General features: G+C 47.5%; 2 protein-coding genes across 4 annotated transcripts; both read right to left on the bottom strand.

Annotated features, from left to right (window-relative positions):
- Positions 1-1329: 1329 nt before the first annotated feature.
- On the bottom strand, positions 1330-2192 carry LOC123101311 (GDSL esterase/lipase At4g26790; the record flags this gene model as incomplete). The annotated part of the gene is made up of 1 exon (XM_044522820.1): positions 1330-2192. A coding segment is annotated over one exon (696 nt), but the record flags the coding sequence as incomplete, so codon positions are not given.
- A 2558-nt stretch (positions 2193-4750) lies between these two features.
- LOC123103325 (GDSL esterase/lipase At2g04570) lies at positions 4751-11181 on the bottom strand. Of its 3 annotated transcripts, none has more exons than XM_044524866.1 (3): positions 10781-11181; positions 6103-6256; positions 4751-6026 (listed from the first exon to the last, which is right to left on the bottom strand). In XM_044524866.1, exons 1-3 carry the CDS (start codon positions 11156-11158, stop codon positions 5992-5994), a joined length of 567 nt encoding a protein of 188 aa, XP_044380801.1. In that variant the 5' UTR covers positions 11159-11181; the 3' UTR covers positions 4751-5991. The 3 variants fall into 3 exon arrangements, with proteins under 3 accessions (XP_044380801.1, XP_044380800.1, XP_044380802.1); XM_044524865.1 differs by having other exon boundaries at positions 4751-5295; XM_044524867.1 differs by lacking the exon at positions 6103-6256 and having other exon boundaries at positions 4982-5295.
- Positions 11182-21730: the final 10549 nt, after the last annotated feature.

Genomic DNA, 21730 nt, shown 5'->3' with positions numbered 1-21730 from the left:
GCTTGAATATTAACTTCAAGTCCTGGAACATCTCATATGATCCATGACGTTCAAAACGTCTTTGAAGTCCCGATTCTAAGCTGTTAAACATGGTGCACTAAACTATCAAGTAGTCGTCATATTGAGCTAGTCAAACGTTCATGACGTCTGCATCTGCTCCTGCAATAGGTCTGTCACCTAGCGGTGCATAAAGGACATAATTCTTCTGTGCAGCAATGAGGATAATCCTCAGATCACAGATCCAATCTGCATCATTGCTACTAACATCTTTCAACTTATTTTTCTCTAGGAACATATCAAAAATAAAACAGGGGAGCTAAACGCGAGCTATTGTTCTACAACATAGATATGTTAATAATATTAGGACTAAGTTCATGATAAATTAAAGTTCAATTAATCATATTACTTAAGAACTCCCACTTAGATAGACATCCCTCTAGTCATCTAAATGATCACATGATCCAAATCAACTAAACCATGTCCGATCATCACATGAGATGGAGTAGTTTTCAATGGTGAACATCACTATATTGATCATATCTACTATATGATTCACGCTCGACCTTTCGATCTCCAGTGTTCCTAGGCCATATCTGCATAAAAAATCGAGAAGTTCATACCCAACTTCAAAATGATCTTCCCTTTTGTGTGTCTGAATTTGAATAATTTCATTTGTAAACTTTAAATTTGTAATATTGGTGAATTGTGTGAACCTTCACTATCAAGTTTGGATTTATTATGTGTGCAAATATACAATTGAAATATAGTATACGTAAAGCAAAACTTAGAGGAATTGACCAATAAGTTTTTTTAGCGAGCTCAGTTCTAGGGGTTTAAGTAGAAATTGTTTTGTTTAACTCCTCAAATTTGAGGACTTAAGGTTCGAGGGGCTATTTGATGAGCTAAATTATAGAAGTTCAGCCAGAGATTTCTTATTTTGTTTTGGATTAAAATGCCTATGTAAAGAAAATCCCATATAAGGATCCATGTTACCCAAGAAACCCACAGTGAATGTGCACAAAATCTACCATTTCCCATTACTTAGTAACTAGGAGACCAACTCTTTTTTATTTCATGGTAATACGTGTCTCATTATGTCATAAGCATCATAGTACAAGTCACGTAAACACCAACCTGACAAGACTGAAAAAACAACAAAACGCTTGTCTTTGCACAAAGGAATACCAGCCAAGAAAGAAAATTATAATCATAACCAAAGAATTCTCCGAGTTTAACACCATCGTCCGTCACCTGACTCCGATATTACCACAGCAGCGACCAAAGAAGTTTGGCTAAAAATTTAATGAGCTCAATTATAGAAGTTTGGCTAGAGATGGTCTTATATTGGATTAAACTGCCCTTGAAGTAAAAGAAAATTCGCATATAAGATGTCCCTGTTACCCAGGAAACCAACGGTGGATCTGCACAAAATCTACTCTTTCCTACCACTAGTATCTGATTTCCTTAATTTTTATATACCGTAGGTGTACAAAATATCATGCTAGGAATACTTGCAGCGTAGTTTTGATAATTTCGTCCGCTAAAAGCTTGTATGTCCTCTGAGAAGGATGGACCGAATCAAAGAAGACGTACTTATCAGCATCCTGACACGTGAACGCCTCGTCCATGCCGCAAAGGACGGTCGTCTCGATGAGCCCCGTGCCGCAGCAGCCTCGCGCAACGTTCTCAAAGCCGTACTCCGACGGGCTGGCGAAGATGGCGGACGGCACGTCGTACACGTCCAGGTACACCACCCGCGCGCCGGCGAGCTCGGCGCCGAGCCTCACCACGGCGTCCCGGATCCCGGCGTTGTACCTCAGCGCCACCCGGTTGTACTCCTCGTTGCACTCCCCCGGCGCCTCCCGGTTCAACGTCCTCGCCGCCGGCACGCACCCGAACGGCGGGATGCCGCCGAGCATGACCTTGCGGGCGCCGAGCTCGTAAGCTTGGCGGACGGCGTCTTCGGCGAGGCCTACCAGGTAGCTGGCGTAGTCCGTTGGCGTGTACTGGGCGCGCCGGAGAGGAATGACGTAGTAGTTCACGAAGAAATCGTTTGTGCCGATGCTGAAGATGTACAGCGCCTCGGCGATGATCTCGTCGGCCACGGCCTGGCCCTTGGCCTGCTTCAGCCTCTCCTTGTATTCCTTGAAGTATTCCAGCTGCTGACTTATTGATATCACTGACTGTAATAATTTAGTAAGACAAAAAAGTTACTTTCCATAGGCAAAAAAAAGAGAGTATGTCTCACAAAATTAATATTGTCGGAGTTTTGTATGGCTCTGATTTTGTATCAGATAATCTACATATAGTTGGACTACTTGTCACTGGAAGTTTGAATTTTGAAGAACACGTGCACCAATTTCGAAGCACATACTATTTGGGACGCCCCCCCTCCCCCTAAGAGCAAGTCCAGCAGCGCCCCGAAACCACCCCCCATCGTCATTATAGGGGAGAAAAGCAAAAAAACAGCCTCCAACAGTTCCCCGAACGTCTCCCCTTTTTTTCTGCCTCCCCGAAAACGACCCCTCTCTCCCCTCTATCTAGGGGAACGACGACCTCCCCGATTCGCTGGCCGGCGCAACCGCTGCCTCCGGAAAGCTCCGTCCCGCCACAACGTCGCCGCCGTCACTGCATCAGGTTCGTTCTTTCCATGTTTTTCTCTCAGATCCGAGCAGAATAGAAAGGGGAAGGAGAGAGGGCGCCGCCGGCAATGGATACTGGGGGCGCGGCCGATTTGGCTGCAGATGAGGAGGTGCTAGGCTGCCGTGGCTGCCATGGCTGGGGGGAAGGGGGGCGGCTGTCGTGACTCGGCTGGGGGAGCCGCGCGCCCGCCGTGGCTAAACACCAAACGGGGGGAGGGGTGTGGCCGCCGCCGTGGGTGAAGACCAGATGTGGGAGGGGCGTGGCCGCCGCCGGGCAGTGGGTTCAGCGAGGAGGGAGGCGCTAGAAGGGAGGAGCTGGGCGCTGCTGCTATAGAGATGGCATGCATCCATGGTGTGGCTTGCTGGAGCTGCTGCTACTGCCCGCTTCTGCTAGAGAGAACAGAGAGAAAGAGAGCAGAGATATGAGAGATGTTGTGATTGCTGCACATTAATATAGATGTATGGTGCTTTCTTCATGATGTATGATGTGTTTGCTGCACATTTAGATATAGATCAGAGAGATAGGTTGCTACTGATTGTTGGTGCTATTGCTAGTAATTTTCCACTGACTGTTGCTGCTATTTGATTTCATTTGTATTTGTTACTGATTGCTAGTGACTGCTGCAAGTTAATTGCTACTGGGATATAACATTTACATAGCTATTTGCGATTGATTGCTGCTAGTTATTTGCTATTGGTTGCTGCACATCTATATGATGTATGGTTCATTCTTTTTTGTTTCAGGTTTAAGTAATGGACGATCAGAGTTATTTTGAACTTTTGCAAAGTGATGTCGGATTGAATGATTTGCACTGGACCGAAGAAGAACAAATGGATCTCGAAAAGGATGAAGAAGAACAAACTGATCTCGAAGGGCCTGCAGAACCTACCCCTCCTATGACAGCAAGGTCTTTGAAAGCAAAGGGGAAGAAATCAAGCGCCTCGAAGAGGCAAAAGAATTTCAGCAAGGCTGAAGATTTAACTTTGGTGGATGCATACCTTGAGATAACTCAAGATCCAATCATAGGAGTCGACCAATCTCGTGATTGTTATTGGAAAAGAATCGATGCTTATTTCCATGCCAATAAATCTGAAGACCATGGTCGCACACAAGGTTCTCTTCAGCATCGTTGGGCTATTATTCAAGAACAAGTGAATAGATTTTGTGCATATTATAGTCAGGTCCTGAATAGGAACCAAAGTGGGATGACACGTGAAAATAAGGTAACAAATATGCTTTGCATGGTTCCTATTTTGTTCATATCTTTGTTGTGCTGATGCATATGTATTAATGTAGCTATGTCAAGCGATTGTTCTCTATGCCAATGGAGACAAGGCAAATAAATCATTTGGATTGATGCATTGCTTTAATAAGTTGGAAGACACCGAGAAGTGGAAATCTCGGCCCCAGAAAAAACAGAAGACATCCTCGTTGGATACTCCTAATTCATCATCTGCTAGTTTGTTTGAGGATGAAGCTACATCTCCCTCTAAAGTTGTCCCCAAGAAAAGGCCACCTGGAATCAAGAGGGCTAAAGATGCAGCATGGCGGGCTCAAAGTTCTTCCATTACAGTTAATAGTAGTGCCATGGAATCATTTGGGGGTATCTTGGAGACAAGGGAGTCAAAAAGACAAGAGCGATTTGAGCTCATGATTGCAATGGACAAACAGAGAGAAGAAGATAGGTTGGTAGAAGAAAGAAAGAAACTTGCAATACAAGAAAAAAAGATGGAATTAGAAGAAGAAAAGATACGAATCATGAGAATGGCGGAAGAACGCATGATGGGGGCTGAAGAAAGCAAAATAATGAGCATGGACCTTAGTGGCATGGATGAGCAAGAACAAGAATTCTACAAATTAAGGAAGAGCCAGATCATCAACCGACATCGTAACTCGTCGGCTTGAGCTATGTGTTGTAATCTGTACTACTTATTATCTTCGAACCATTTGGATGAAATGTGTCTTGTAATCTGTACTACTTATTATCTTCGAATCATTTGGATGAAATGTGTCTTGTAATCTGTACTAATTATTATCTTTGAACCATTTGGATGAACTATGTGTAGTAATCTGTACTATATCTCTGAACCATTTGGCTGACTATGTGTAGTAAACTATTGCTTCCATTATTTAGAAAATGATACAGATAGTGCTTACACTCCCATTATAATTGAAAAACAGTACACACTTGCATAATCTAAAATGGTGACATAGACTACATTATTGAAAGCTACATCAGTCCACGGATCTGCCACGGGTGCTCAACTAGATCAACTTGCCGCTGACAATGAACTTGTTTGTCTCGAATATCACTCTGAGCTTGAAGAAACTGAGTCAATGTAGCCGCCTCTCGGTGAGAAGGTGTCACTAGTTCTCCCATGTTATCGTAGCGGTAGTCTACACGACTTCCACGCTCATCTTCTATTATCATGTTATGCAGGATGATACAAGCTGTCATCACTTCTCCGAGTGTCTCCAGATCCCAATACCTTGCCGGTCCACGTACAATAGCAAAACGAGCTTGCAGAACACCAAAGGCTCGTTCGACATCCTTCCGACATGCTTCTTGAAACCGGGAGAAATTTTTGTTCTTCTCACCTTTGGGATTTGGAATTGTCTTCACAAAAGTTGCCCACTGCGGATATATGCCATCTGCAAGGTAATACCCCGTGTTGTAGTTGTGACCATTGATGGTATAATTCACTTCTGGAGCATGCCCTTCAACTAGGTTTGCAAACACGGGTGAACGGTGGAGGACATTTATATCATTATGAGATCCTGGTAAACCAAAGAAAGAATGCCAAATCCAAAAGTCTTGTGAAGCAACGGCTTCAAGAATGACCGTGGGTACGCGTTTATGGCCAACAAAAAAACCTTTGTGTGCAGTAGGGCAATTTTTCCACTTCCAATGCATGCAGTCGATGCTTCCGAGCATACCCGGAAACCCCCTTTGCTCTCCAATTGCAAGTAATCTAGCAGTATCTTCAGCATTTGGAGATCTTAGGTATTGACCCCCAAAGACATCGATCACAGCATGCAGTCGATGCTTCCGAGCATACCCGGAAACCCCCTTTGCTCTCCAATTGCAAGTAATCTAGCAGTATCTTCAGCATTTGGAGATCTCAGGTATTGACCCCCAAAGACCTCGATCACAGCACGCACAAATCTTCTAAGATTTTCTAAAGCGGTGGACTTTGCTAGCCGACAATACTCATCAATAAGATCAGCTGCTATCCCATAAGCTAGGATTCGAAATACTGAGGTCAATTTTTGATAAGGATGTAAACCAGGAACACCAGCACTTTCTTCTCAGGGAAAAATAGCTATCATGTGCCTCTATAGCACTTGCTATGCGCAGAAAAAGAGGACGATGCATTCTATACCTGTGAAGAAAAACTTAAATGAGACATGAAGAGCAACTACTATGATGAAAACGAAATAGATGCACAAATTTCATACCTATTGCGAAACATCCTTGCCTTGAAGGTGGGGTTCTCTGCAAAATAGTCCTTGTGGAGATTCTGAAAGCGTTCCGCAAAATCGCGCTGAAGAGATTGACGTCCCGGTTGTGAACCTCCATGTCGTGGAGCATCCAACCGGGCTTCTTCTTCCTCTGCTACAATTGCAGCCATCATGAGTTCCTCATCTTCGGAGGAGGAATCTTCGCAAAACTGTCGGGCCAAACTTCGACGGTGACTCATTTCGTTGTGGAGAGATGGCAGAGAGATGGCGCAAGAGAGGTAGAAGAGGAGGCATGATCAGGATTGTGATAGATATGAGGGGTGATCATGTATTTATAGGGCTGAAACTAGCCGTTGGAAAACTAGCCGTTGGAAACTAGCCGTTGGTAGTTATGAAATATTCTTAAAATATAGAATAAGAGAGATGTTTATGGGAACTGCTGGAGTTGAGCAATTTTTAGGGGAGAATCTTTTTAGGGGAGTCCCCTGTTTTGAGATATAGGGGAGAAATTTTAGGGGAACTGCTGGACTTGCTCTAAGGAGGCATTTTTTTTTCGCCCCTTGGAGGGCTGCTGGCGAGAACTTTGGCCTGGGGGTGGACTTTTTCTCACTCGTTGCGCCCCCAGAGCTAGCTGGAGTAGCAGCAACAGCAGCAGCTCGCCACTGCAATCCATCGCTGCCGACGCACCCCCGTCCACCGCCGCCGACGCAGGAGCAGCAGCTCGCCAGTCGCCACCGCAAATCCACCGCCGCCGATGCACCCGCGTCCATCGCTGCCGACGCAGGAGCAACAGCTGTAGCAGCCCGCGGAGCAGGTGCCATCTTCCCACGCTCTCACGCATCACCACAGCTACAACATCAAGATGGCCACGCGACACCTTCTCCGAGCAGAGTCACCGCGAGGAGCGCGCGCAGGCCACGGCGCAGAAGGCGACCGACGAGCTCGCCGCGGCCAGGCGGGATATGCAGGAGCTCAGCAGCCCAGGACGGCGGACCGGCATCTTCGGCAGCGTGCAGGAGAGCGCGCGCTCCCTGCTGGGCGCCGTCCGCGACACCTTCTCCGGCGGCGTCCGGAACACAACCACCGCCCACGACAGCCACTCCACCGGCGCCATGGGGACCGCGGGGGAGAAGCTCAATGAGTACGGGAGCTACGCATCGCAGAAGGCCGAGGAAGAGAAGGAGAGCGCGAGTGAGATGGCCGACACAGCCGCGGGAAAGACCAAGGAGACCAAGGACGCGGCGGCGGAGAAGACGAGGGAGACGGCGGACACCCGTGGTCGCCACGCTCAGGGCCGGTGCCGGTGCCGGTGCCGGGGACGCCCGTAGTCGCCACGCTCGGGGCCGGTGCGCCCGGTGCCGGGGCCGCCCGTGGCCTCCGCGCTCGGGGCCGCCCGTGGCCAGCGCGCCCGGTGCCGGGGACGCTCAGGGCCAGTCCGCCCAGTGACGGGGCTGCCCGTGACCGACGCGCCCGGTGCCGGGGACGCTCGGGGCCGGTCAGCCCGGTGACGGGGCCGCTCGGGGCCGGCCCCGCTCGGGGCCCGCGTGCCGGCTACCGCGCACCGTCGCGTCGCGCCTCCACGCACTGGCTCCTGCGCGCCGTCGCGTCGCGCCTCCGTGCACCGGCTCCCGCCGCCGTCGCGTCGCGCCCGCGCTCACCGGCTCCCGCGCGCCGTCGCGTCGCCCCTCGCTGCCAGGTGCTCCTCCCCTCCGAGCTCCCGTGCTGCTCCTCTCCTTGCGGCAACCCGCCTCCACGCGTCTGCGACGCCCGCGCCGGCTGCTCCGCCGCCCGTCCCCTTCCCCGACACGATGTGGAGGATGGCGACGAGGTAGACGGGGGCGCCGGAGCCGACGCTTTGCGCGTAGCGGCGAGGCAGCGCCCGATGCGGCCGACGGGCTTGTGTGAGAGAGAGAGGATGGGCATGTGTGGACAGGAGCACATGGTAGCCAGGGAAGGAAAGGGAAGAGAGAGGAGAGAGACACTGGCAGATGGGCCGGCACCTGTAAAACGGCGAAAATAGCCCCCCAGGCGCCCCCAGCTTCCTGGGTTTGTGTTGGGGTCGCCGGCTCTATTTTCGGCCAAATCCGGCGCTAATCGGGCTTGTGGGGCGTGAATGAGACTTTTTTATCCGCGCGCGATGAAAAAGTGCTCTGGGGGCTTTTTTGGGATGGGTGGAGATGCTCTTGATAGGATTAGATTCCTACAAAACTGCTCCACCTTTTCAGTTACTTGAAATGAAGTTCATTTTTCTCAGAAAATAATAACACAACCCATAAGACCTGCACACATACACACCATGACACACACTAACACACGTAACGATCGATAGGAATGCCTACTAAACTCATGATGTTAGAGGATTTTGAAGTCACCACAGATGCTTGGTAGTGACATGTACGTCATGTATCACAAAAACAAAAGTCGACATCAGTGAGACGTGAGGCGCACAGTCAACCTGAATCGCTGCACAACCACCGTCTTAACACCCTCCAATATCATGTCGGTTTTAAAACTGTTTTATTGATAGTCATTGTTCATGGCATGTACAACAATGCAATATTAGCTTTCTTTAAAAGATGTTTAACATGTATGAGGTGCCCCCGCAAGAAAAAAAACATGTATGAGGTGAAAGAGAGGGAATGGGATAAGAGGGAATAAGGATACACCGTCCGTTGTTTACAGATGACGAGGTGATTATTTGCTATTGTCAGATGTTGTATGTTTTTTGTTTCTCGAAAAGAGGGAATATCCCTAGCATCGAGTGTTTTTCTTCTTCTTCCAGATGTTGAAAGTATCTCACACTAACAAATGTGTAGTTATTTATAGATTGCTCGGCCATTTTATAGACTGCATACCTATTTAAGACTAGCCACAATGGGTAGTAACATAGAGTAGTAACATGCCCATGTTACTACTCTATGTTACTACCTGTATAGTGGGGAGTAACATATGTGTGGTAATATGCAACACTTTATTTATTAAGTTATAGACTCATCATGCCTTGATATGTGTGATGTTACTTATACTACTAGTAACTAGCTATGTTATCATATGCTTCTCTTTCTTTATTTATTGCTTGCCACATCATCTATTCTATCTAAATATATGTGATGTTACTACCTATGTTACTTCCACTGTGTGTAGTTTAAGTTTTCTGATAAATATAAATGGTCATGCAAACAAACCGTCGTACCTTCGTACATGTCCTCATATCACATTTGTCCTTCTCAAAGAGTTACATTTTAGAAGATGACAAGACAATTCTAGTACTATGTAATGTAATTGTTATATGACATGTAGGGTACAACGTAGCAGTCAAAACAAATGTAGCGTACTGCTTAGTACTCTCATAATCGGGGAGACCCCCTCCCTCAAATATTGTTGTAGCACAGTGTAATATTACTGCCAACAGTATGGAAAAGGAAAGAAAATGAAATAAACGACAGTGGAAGCGGTTAATATTTTCTTGACCAATATCTTTCATTTCTCTTTCGGTGAATCACTTTCAATAACCTAACTGAATTTAAGTCTAAAAGAACATTAATTAAATGTTAAAGGACATAATTACTAGAACTACAATGTGAAGGATACAAATGTTTGATTTTGTTCCCTTGCAATATTTTCTGTAATGGCATCGATATCATGTATTCTGCAATTTCCCTGATTTGGTCGAGTTTTTAAATAGTACTCTCTCTGTTCACAAATATAAGATGTTCCACTCCATCCGATGCAAATTAATTGACACAACCTCTATACAATGTAAAAGTTGTGTCAATTAATTCAGATCAAATGGAGTAACTTTTTTCTGAATCAGATGCATATAAACACATTTTACTGTGTTGTTTACTCATTTCAATCCGTATGTACTTCATATTAAAATATTCAAACATCTTATATTTATGAACAGGAGGAGTATATAAATATTTAAAAACTGTAGGTTTCATGTATTTTGCGACTTCCTTGCTTCTATGAATATATCCAAATGCCAGCGGTGATATCATGATGTTTCTTATGATATACAAAATATTAACCGAACTGTTTGACTAGTAGACCTAAACATATCTATACGAATTATCCATCAGATCAACACACGCTCTACAATATGGGAACGCATTGTACGTATACAAGACTGCTAGCACTATATATAAAGACACTAGTTCCCTTGCAAGTTGTCCCTCATAGATTTCAGGTCTTGTGATTGCTTCAAATCATTTTTTTTTGCGGGAGTACTTCAAATCATTTATGAATGACCGTAGAAACAGACCACCTCGTGGTTCAGAAACATACGACGATTTTTGAGTTATCAATAATTTTGACTGTGTACCATAAGATTTGTTTCAAGAAAAACATTGAAAAAAATATATTTCCCTCCATTAAGTAACGTAATAGCTTGAACTCCACCGAGTTGATTGGGGAATACTCCCTCCGTTTCATAATATAAGAGTTTTTTTTACACTACAGTAGTTTTTTAGAAGAACTGAGAGAGTTTCAGTTAGTTATTCCTTATACGTCAATCATAGTCATAGAGTACTGAACTGAAATGTTCTAGACGCAGTTCGGTGATCACATCTTTTCAGATCTCAACATCAGCTAGCCTTAGTGACGTGCAAATTCGCTGGCCAAAACTAATCGAGATCGGGGTAAAAAGATTGCCAGATAACGATCGGTAGCTTACCGCGATTTTTGCCGTCATAGCGTCCAGCCCGGTGCCTCCTGAAGCGAAGCTGACGCCGCTAGCGAGCTGGTCGACGGTGTAGCTGCCGTCGAGGTAGGCCGGCACGGAGGACGCCAAGCCGAGCGCCTCCGACATGAAGTCGGTGACGAGGCGGCCGTTGGTGAACCGGCCGGTGGCGACGCCGCCTTCGAAGTCGCGCCCGTACGGCGGGAAGTTGCCCCTGGCGACGGTGGGGATGTAATCGTTGTTCCCGGAATCCACCGTGGAGTCCCCGAACACGATGATCGCGGGGACCTTCCCGGCCGTCGCCCCGCTGCCGGATGACAGCAGGAGGTGCATCAAGATCAGTGGCCAGTACCGCACGACTTGTGAGGACATCTTCGACGCTGGATCTTAATTCGCGGGCCACGATGATCGAGATGCGGTTTGTCTTGGAGTATATGTAGTGGCTGCATGTGTGGGCCCGTATCCAGTGGACAGTGGAAACGATAACATCGATCTAGTTGGAAACTTTAAGATCGAGCTGAGTTTTTATTTTACTTGACATGCTTTGAAGCCATTTTAGTTCAAGTGCCAAATCAACATCTTATTGTCCTCCCAATACAGAGGAGAGGAAATGTTGATTTGCACATGCGTGATGTATCTCCCTCCCCAAGTGCTGAAATTTTGGGGCCCATGCAGCAACATGTACGGGCAGGTTTTTATTGGTTGTGCATAGCGACGTCCTACGCAGAACCAAGAGACTGACGGGGAGTAAGCGCGATGCTGTCCCTGTTACACAAAAGATTATTTTTTTGTTGCGGGGGTGTTACACAAAATATTTTCCTACATATTATGTGTTTGAACCTAGGCGACGTCCCTGCCTGACTGCCCTGACCGAGTTCTAAGAAGGACGGCCCATGTCTAATAGTACTAGTAGAATGTCGTGTGTTGCCACGGAGCAACAAATTTAGATATGAAGACATTGTGTATGTGGAACGCGGCTTCTAACTATGCCGCATCAAATATGGTCTTACACTTACTAATAATTGAACAAAATCTAGGACGACCTAACGCAAATGAGATTTCCTAAATGAGCACGAGCAAAGAAGGTAGTGTTGGGGAACGTAGTAATTTTAAAAATATTCCTACGTACACGCAAGATCATGGTGATGCATAGCAACGAGAGGGGAGAGTGTGATCTACGTACCCTCGTAAACCGACAACGGAAGCGTTATAACAACGCGGTTGATATAGTCGTACGTCTTCACGGCGCGACCGATCAAGCACCGAAACTACGACACCTCCGAGTTTTAGCACACGTTCAGCTCGATGACGATCCCCGGACTCCGATCCAGCAAAGTTTCGGGGAAGAGTTACGTCAGCACGACGGCGTGGTGACGATCTTGATGTTCTACCATCGCAGGGCTTCGCCTAAGCACCGCTAGAATATTATCGAGGAGTATGGTGGAAGGGGGCACCGCACACGGCTAAGAAAACGATCACGTGGATCAACTTGCGTGTCTAGGGGTGCCCCTGCCCCCGTATATAAAGGAGCAAGGGGAGGAGGTCGGCCGGCCCTAGGGCACGCCAAGGAGGAGGAGTCCTCCTCCTAGTAGGAGTAGGACTCCCTTCTTTCCTACTCCTACTAGGAGGGGGAAAGGAAGGGTGAGAGGGAGAAGGAAAGGGGGGCGCCGCCCCCCTCTCCTAGTCCAATTCGGACCAGAGGGGGAGGGGCGCGCGGCCCACCCTGGCCGCCCCTTTCTCTCTCCACTAGGGTCCATGAGGCCCATTACTTCTCCCGGGGGGGGGGGGGTTCCGGTAACCCTCCGGCACTCCGGTTTCGAAATCATCCGGAACACTTCTAGTGTCCGAATATAGCCGTCCAATATATCAATTTTTATGTCTCGACCATTTCGAGACTCCTCGTCATGTCCGTGATCACATCCGGGACTCCAAACTAACTTCGGTACATCAAAACTCATAAACTCATAATATAACTGTCATCGAAACCTTAAGCGTGCGGACCCTACGGGTTCGAGAACAATGTAGACATGACCGAGACATGTCTCCGGTCAATAACCAATAGCGGAACCTGGATGCTCATATTGGCTCCCACATATTCTACGAAGATCTTTATCAGTCAGACCGCATAACAATATACGTTGTTCCCTTTGTCATCGGTATTTTACTTGCCCGAGATTCGATCGTCGGTATCTCAATATCTAGTTCAATCTCGTTACCGGCAAGTCTCTTTACTCGTTCCGTAATACATCATCTCACAACTAACTCATTAGTTGCAATGCTTGCAAGGCTTATGTGATGTGCATTACCGAGAGGGCCCAGAGATACCTCTCAGACAATCGGAGTGACAAATCCTAATCTCGAAATACGCCAACCCAACATGCACCTTTGGAGACACCTGTAGAGCTCCTTTATAATCACCCAGTTACGTTGTGACGTTTGGTAGCACACAAAGTGTTCCTCCGGTAAACGGGAGTTGCATAATCTCATAATCATAGGAACATGTATAAGTCATGAAGAAAGAAATAGCAACATACTAAATGATCGAGTGCTAAGCTAACGGAATGGGTCAAGTCAATCACATCATTCTCCTAATGATGTGATCCCGTTAATCAAATAACAACTCTTTGTCTATGGTTAGGAAACATAACCATCTTTGATTAACGAGCTAGTCAAGTAGAGGCATACTAGTGACACTCTGTTTGTCTATGTATTCACACATGTATTATGTTTCCAGTTAATACAATTCTAGCATCAATAATAAACATTTATCATGAAATAAGGAAATAAATAATAACTTTATTATTGCCTCTAGGGCATATTTCCTTCAGTATCCCACTTGCACTAGAGTCAATAATCTAGTTCACATTGCCATGTGATTTAACACCAATAGTTCACATCATTATGTGACCAACACTCAAAGGGTTTACTAGAGTCAATAATCTAGTTCACATCACTATGTGATTAACACCCAAAGAGTACTAAGGTGTGATCATGTTTTGCCTGTGAGAGAAGTTTAGTCAACGGGGCTGCCATATTCAGATCCGTATGTATTTTGCAAATTTCTATGTCAACAATGCTCTGCACGGAGCTACTCTAGCTAATTGCTCCCACTTCCAATATGCATCCAGATTGAGACTTAGAATCATCTGGATCAGTGTCAATGTTTGCATCGACGTAACCCTTTACGACGATGTCACAGCCCCAGTTCAGCCCTTGCTTGACTTTGCTTGTTCATCATGCCATCATGTTTAAATTCCAAAGAAATTTGAAATGGGGATTGTTGAAACCCTAGCACCAAATGAAATTTAACTAGGTTCAATAAAAATATTTTCAATAACCCAGAATGCCTTTTGGAAATGTTCATGATTTCTGTTAAAGGCGAAAACCTCTTCCAAAAATGATGAACATATTTATAGGCTATTCCTGGATTTTTGAATCAAATCTTAAGCTATTTGACTTTGGGCATTTAAACACTATTAATAATTTAAATGCTCAAATAATGTTGGAACTATTTTTGGGCCACAGAAATAATTCAGCAAGTGTCCATGAATATTTTCAGGATTTTAGGAAATGCCTTGGTATTTTTCCTAAGCTCAAAACAGAGGCAAATAAATAGAAAACATAAACAGAAAGCAAAGAGAGAGAGAGAACCTACCTGGTGGGCCAACCGGCCCACCACTGTACCAGCCCAGCCGGGCAAAGCCAGCCCGGCCCACCAGGGGCAGCACTGTCTTCTTCCTCCTGCCAGGAGGAGAAGCAGCTGCGTGCCCGATGGCCGGCGAGCTGCGCTGGCTCCTCCTTGCCTGCGTGCCCCCCCCTCGACTGCCTGGTCGCTGCCACACACACCCCCCAACCCCCTCGTCCTCTCTCACTCTCTCCCGACCTCTTCCCCTCCTCTGCTTCCTCTTCCTCTCTAGCCGAGCACCGCCACGGCCGCGCCGTCGTAACGCCGCAACCACCGGCCCTACAACGCCTCGTTGACGTGTCCATGACCTCCGCCTCGACGCCCTCGTCCTCCTCGTAGACTCGCTCGACGCCGGACGCCCCAAAACGCTGCCCCCGACCCCGTCTTCATCGTTCGGCCGCCGAGATCGCCGGTGACCTCCCGTCTTCATCAGCTCCTCCCCGACCTCGCCGACCCGCTCGTCGTGACCGTGGTGAGCTGCTGGCCATTCCCCCCTCTCCGTTCTCTTCCTCGCGTGCCGTAGCAACCGCTCCAAGCTTGACCGCACCCACCGCCGCTTGCGCCCGCCGCCAATGTGGCCCCGGCAACCAAATGGCCCGGGCGTCGTGTCCAACATGCTCGCTGCCTCGCGTAGCTACTGTAGGTGCCATGAACACGCTACCACGGCCACTGCAGCCCCGTAGCCACAAACTCCCGAACACCGGCGCCGCCCCAAGCTCGTTTCCGGCGAGCTCCTGTCGTCCCCGCTGCTGCCGCATGCCACCCTGGATGCGGGCGAGCCCCAGCTCCCCGCGCGTGCCCTCCGCTGCTTGATTGGGTGCCGGAGGAGCAATTCTGCGCCCTCCACCGCGTCTGCTGCCGCCGGCGGCTAAACGCTGGCGCGTTAGCCCTAGTTGACCAGGGGGTTTGACCTCCCCTGGCTCAATGATAGGTGGGGCCTCCCTACTAACTAACCTAGATTAGGATTAACTAATCCTAGCTAATTTAGCTTAGCTACCGACATGTGGGCCCATGCCCCACTGACACTTTAGTTAGGACTAAATTAGCACTAACAGTCTTTGTTAATTAGCCTAGTCACTGACCAGTGGGTCCTAGCGTCAGGTTTGACCTGGGCTGACGCTGTTAACTTGATGACATCATTCTGACGTCAGGCTGACGCAGTAATGCTTTCTGGATTTTAAATAAATCAGAATTGATTTATTTAATTCAAAAAATGTCCAAAACTTCCAAAAATCATAGAAATTCAACCGTAACTCCAAATGAAATAATTCATATATGAAAAATTATCAGAAAAATCCAATCTATCCATTTATGCTACTTTCATGCATGTTCAACCAACTTATACCCACTGTATAAGTGAAAACATGATAATGGCATTTTAAATGCTAAATATGGAGTTTGCATGTGAACCCTTGGTCCATATTGTAACACCCTCGATGCGACTATAGCTCCCACATGTCGAGGCACGACTTAGAGACATAATCGCATTGAATGCACATGTCGCAAGTTAGGCAATCTTCACAACATCCCATGTAATATGATAATAAAAGGGAGATAACATAGTTGGCTTACACTTGCCACGTCAATCAAGTACATAATAACATTACATCATCCAAACACTCATGGCCCGACTACGGCGCCAAAATAAAAGAGAACCCAACATGCGACATGGTCCCGTTCACCTCCAACTGGGCACCACTACTGATCATCGGGAAAGGAAACATAGTATCGTTGAGAGTCTTCGTCGAACTCCCACTTGAGCTCATACGCGTCTCCTGGAGCGGAATCATCAGGCCCTGCATCTGGTGTAATAGTAATCTGTGAGCCACAGGGACTCAGCAATCTCGCACCCTCACGATCAAGACTATTCAAGCTTATAGGTATGGCAAGGTAAAATATGAGTGGAGCTGCAGCAAGCGACTAGCAAGTATGGTGGCTAACTTATTCGCAAAGGAGAGCGAGAAGAGGAGGCAAAGCACGAGCGAGAGGCTAGAGAACAACCTGCGCAAACATTACTCCAACACCGTGTCCACCTCCCGGACTCCGCAGAGAAGAGGCCATCACGGTAACACACTCAGTTGATTCATTTTAATTAATTAAGGTTCAAGTTGTCTACAACTGGACATTAACAAATTCCCATCTGCCCATAACCGCGGGCACGGCTTTCGAAAGTTCAATCCCTGCAGAGGAGTCCCAACTTAGCCCATGACAAGATCTCACGGTCAACGAAGGAATAGACCTCCTCCCAAGATGTTCCGATCAGACTCGGTATCTCGGTAACTCAAGACACTTCGACAGGTTAAAACAAGACCAGCAACACCGCCCGAATGTGCCGACAAATCCCGATAGGAGCTGCACATATCTCTTTCTCAGGGCACACTCAGATGAGCGCTCCATACAACTAAAACCAAACCTCGAGTTTCCCCGAGGGGGCGCTGCACAGGACTCTAGTTTGGACCAACACTCAGAGGAGCACTGGCCCGGGGGGGTTTAAATAAGATGACCCGCGGGCTCCGGACACCCGAGGGAAAAAGAGGCTAGGTGGCAAATGGTAAGACCAAGGTTCGGCATTGCTGGAAAAGCTTTAATCAAGGCGAACTATCAAGGGGTTCCCATTATAACCCAACCGCGTAAGGAACGCAAAATCCGGGAACATAACACCGATATGACGGAAACTAGGGCGGCAAGAGTGGAACAAAACACTAGGCGAGAGGCCGAGCCTTCCACCCTTTACCAAGTATGTAGATGCATTAAGATAGCAAGATAATATAATGATATGCCAACAAGTAAATAAAAGATGTTCCAACAAGGAACGGCCTCCGATCTTCACCTGCAACTAGCAACGCTATAAGAGGGGCTGAGCAAAGCGGTAACATAGCCAATCAACGGTTTGCTAGGACAAGGGTGGGTTAGAGGTTTGACATGGCAATTTGGGAGGCTTGCAAGCAAGTGGTAGGCATCGTAGCAATGGCATAGCAAAAGAGCGAGCAAACTAGCATAGCAAAGATAGTAGTGATTTCGAGGGTATGATCATCTTGCCTGCACAGTTGTCAGAGTTGACTGGATCCTCAAGAGCAAACTCAACGGGCTCCTCGTTAGCGAACTCGTCTCCCGGCTCTACCCAAACAAGACAAACAAGCAACAAGGATATAATCAACCACGTGCAAACTCAAACAACAAGATGCAAAGATGATATGCTATGCGGGATGCGATGCGGGATGTAAAATGCAAGATATGATAGGAAATGCATGATCCTGGCCTCAACATGGAAATCCAAGTGTGCCACTGGAAAGATGAGATGGAATCTCTTGAAAACGATATAAAGAACGCCAGAATCGGAGTTACGGTTTGGAAATGGCAAGCAATTCAGATATGACACCGGTCTGCGATTTACAGCAAGTAGGCATCTAAATGCAATGAAATGAACATGCCACAACATCCAAACATGGCAAAAAAATACATGGCAGGGAAGCATTCAAGATGCTTAACAAAAGACTAGCACTGAGCCACGGCCAATTCATCCATTACGAGGTTCAAACAAGCATGGCAAAAACGCAAATGCAAAACAGATTTCAGACTTAGTGAAATTAACACTAGTCTGAAATTTCAGATCATGAAGCCCTCTTCGGAGCAACAAAACAACATGCTACAGGACCTGATTATGGCAAAGAAGAACATGGCATGGAGCTACTCAACAACCTTAACAAAAGACCCTAAGTGACCTGGGGCCAAAAGCGATCACAAAATATACTAACGAGCACACGAACATAGCAAAAACATAATCAGTTTTCAGACTTAGTGAAAACTGGGACATGCAGAAACATAACTCACGAAGGCATGTTTACGAGCTCGATGCACTCACCACGGTGCAAGTCATGGCAAGACAAGCATACACCCATAAAGAAGGCAGAAAATACAAGCTAGACATGGCGAGAACAATGTCATAGCAATCACGGATCAACTACAATAACATCGGCAAAATTGCAAACGAGTTGACGATCTGCCCAGATTCGCAACGAAGCAAAAGTAGAGCTCGATTGACTCAAGCTAGGATGCTCCATAATTGCAAACAAAGGCAACGATGGATAGAGCATAACAAGATTAACAAAACTCCTTTACTGATCATCCTCAAAAGAGGCACGGATCACTAGGAAATAGCATGAATATATGGCATCATGAACTAAAAAATCCCAGACTTAGTGAAAACTCCTAAGACCCTGAAAACAGATTTACCGGGTGCCTCACTTTGCAAGCTTGCACAAGTCACCACACACATCCTAAAAATGCATGGGTTGCACCTCTGAAAATATAACAAGATTCTTAACAAAACATATGAAGGACTCACAGGCATATCATGCACACAATAATCATGGCAAAAATGATAAAAGTCTAAGATGAACTAGCAGATCTGACAATTAACTCATGAAGCCTCCTTCTAGCAGCATTTCGGGCATCAAGATGAACTCAAATGAAAATGATGCAATGGAATGAAATGATGTACTCATCGAGGCGAACATTTTGATATACTATATGTCCAAATCAGAGCTACGGATGCGGAGAAATGGCAGGTCAAAGTATGCACAAAAAATTAGGGTTAGAGAGACAAAAGTCAACCGAAAAAAAAAACAGATCTCAGATCTGCATGCTTTACGAGGATCACCGGGGTCCTTGTTCACCGGAGTCGGAGCGCTCGTCGGAGATGCGAGGAAGAGGCGGCCGAATCCGGCACCGGTCGCCGGAGAGGAGCGGCGTGGAGGCGGCGGGGCGGCGGGGTTGCCCGCGGTGGCGCGGTGGCAGCGACGGCCTGCGGTGGCGGTGTCGGCGGCCCGGCAAGGGCGGCGGCGGCAGCCGGGCGAGGCGGCGGTGATGGCGGCGATGGCGGCTCCGGCCGCCGGAGTTGGAAGAGGTGGCAGGGAGGCAGCCTCGGGCGGTGGCGCGTGGATGGGCTCGCGGGGGCCCCTCCTGGGCCTCCCGGGCCGGCGGTGGGTGAGGGATGCGGCGGCCATGTGGCGGCTCGCCACTGGCTGCGGGCGGCGGCGGAGGTCGGGTCGGACACGTCCGGCCCGGCAAATTTTGTCCGGCGGCGGCGTGGGGAATGGATCTAGGGTTTCGGAGAGGGGGAGAGATCCGAATTTGGGGGGGGGGGGTCTATTTATAGGCATAAGTGGAGCTAGGAGAGTCCAAATGAGGTGCGGTTTTCGGCCACGCGATCGTGATCGAACGCTCTAGGAGATGGAGCAGAGTTTGGTGGGTTTTGGGCCAAATTGGAGGGGTGTTGGACTGCAACACACACGAGGCCTTTCCGGTCCCTCGGTTAACCGTTGGAGTATCAAATGAAGTCCAAATGATACGAAACTTGACAAGCGGTCTACCAGTAGTAAACCAAGGCCGCATGAAAAATCTCGGTCCAATCCAGAAATGTTTAATCCCCACACACGAAAGAAAGCTAGAATTGACCACCGGAGGAGAACGAAGCGCCGGAATGCAAAACGGACAACGGGGAAAATGCTCGAATGCATGAGATGAACACGTATGCAAATGCAATGCACATGATGACATGATATGAGATGCATGACAACAAAAAACAACACACGGAGACAAAGACCCGAACCCGAGAAATAAATATAACTTAATGCCAGAAACGGCAAAAGTTGGAGTACAAATTGGGAAAATTATATCCGGGGTGTTACACATATGGACTTCATTTAAATTGTTGCTAGATGCATTAGTGCAAAACACATTCATATTGCCATGTCATAGCATGCATCATATTGTTGCATATTTTCATGTGTTGATTGAGTTCTTTCTCAGTTGCCGGCGTTTGTCCCCTCTTGATAGACGTTGTACCGACGCTGTGATCATTGACACTAATGAAGACCCAATGATATCTTCAGAAGTGCCAGGCAAGCAGAACCCCCTTGTTCATTCCGATACAATCCCCCTCTCTCACTCCTTCTCTCTTTTAGTGCATTAGGACAACAACGATTCAACGGTTACATGCTGCGGTAGTTGAACCCCTTTCCTCTGCATGACCTGTCATTGCCACAGTAAATAGATGAAACCCACTAGCATGAGTAGGAGTTGTTTGAGCCCTGATGTGCCTACTCATTCATGTTTGTTTGTCATGCCTGCTACTGCTTAGAGTTGAGTCAGGTCTGATTCATCGGGGATGAATCGGAGGTGTGTGAACATGTCCTACTGTGTGTGAGCTAAGTGTGTGAACACGATTTGGTAAAGGTAGCGGTGAGAGGCCATGTAGGAGTACATGGTGGGTTGTCTCATTGAAGCCGTCCTTAGGATCTGAGTTCTGTGTTTGTGATCCATGAAACAGTTACTACCACGCAATGGGCCCGAAACCAATGGACCCTCTCGGCTTCTTGATCACCCTTGTCATCTGTCCAGGAGTTACAACTAGTTTCTGGTGTTTATAGGATATGTGTTGGCGGCCGTGCGTAGCGCTGGCCCTAGGGGTGGGCTATGATGCGGTAGATACACCATGGCATGGTGTACCGGGCGCCCGTTTGGTGTCCCGGGAACCCTGTTCACATCGTTCGGGGCCGTATGTGGAAACCTCGGCCGGACTCCCTGCGGATGGAACCTGGATAGGCGATAAACCTGGACTAGAGACTTGAGTGTTTAGGTAGGCCGTGGCCGACACCCTCGTTGGGCTTCCGCTTGAAGGTTGCCGAGTACATGTCGTGTAAACGGTGGTAAGTGGTGAGAGCGTGTGTGAAGAAGTACACCCCTGTAGGGTTAACATCATCTATTCGAATAGCTGTGTCCGCGGTAAAGGACTTCTGGGTTGCCTATAACAGTTCATAGACAAGTGAAAGTGGATACTCTAAAACTCGCAAGATAAGTGTGAGTGCTATGGATGGCCTTCTCGTAGGGAGACGGGAGCGGATCCATAGTGGTGTATTGAATGGTGAATATGTGGACTCGTGTGCGCCACCTCAAGAGTTGCTTGCTGTCGTAGTTCAGGTTAGCCACTGAGTCAAAGCTGGCTTGCTGCAGTTAAACTCCACTACCCCTTGTTGACACCGATGCATATGTAGTTAGTTCTGATGTAAGTCTTGCTGGGTACAATTGTACTCACGTTTGCTTAATTTATGTTTTGCAGAGAGACTTCAGTCTCGCTAGTAGTACCACGTGGACTTCGACGTTTAGCTTGTTACCTCAGCTACGATCTTGTGCCCTCGGCAGGATCGGGTAGATAGTCAGGCTTCTCAGCCTTTTTCATTTGTAGATGTCTGTACTCA

Source organism: Triticum aestivum, chromosome 5A, assembly GCF_018294505.1.
Source record: "Triticum aestivum cultivar Chinese Spring chromosome 5A, IWGSC CS RefSeq v2.1, whole genome shotgun sequence".
In the NCBI taxonomy this organism is placed as follows: Eukaryota; Viridiplantae; Streptophyta; class Magnoliopsida; order Poales; family Poaceae; genus Triticum; species Triticum aestivum.
This window is presented reverse-complemented; position numbering and strand designations above follow the sequence as displayed.

What these genes read in the sequence shown, in the direction of transcription:
- LOC123103325 (XM_044524865.1), bottom strand. Translation starts at nt 11,158, where the DNA reads ATGTCCTCACAAGTCGTGCGGTACTGGCCACTGATCTTGATGCACCTC. An exon ending in CTATGACGGCAAAAATCGCG is followed by an intron (nt 6,257 to 10,780) that starts GTAAGCTACCGA and finishes CAATTGTAGCAG; the next exon opens with AGGAAGAAGAAGCCCGGTTG. An exon ending in GCAAGGATGTTTCGCAATAG is followed by an intron (nt 5,296 to 6,102) that starts GTATGAAATTTG and finishes ATTACCTTGCAG; the next exon opens with ATGGCATATATCCGCAGTGG.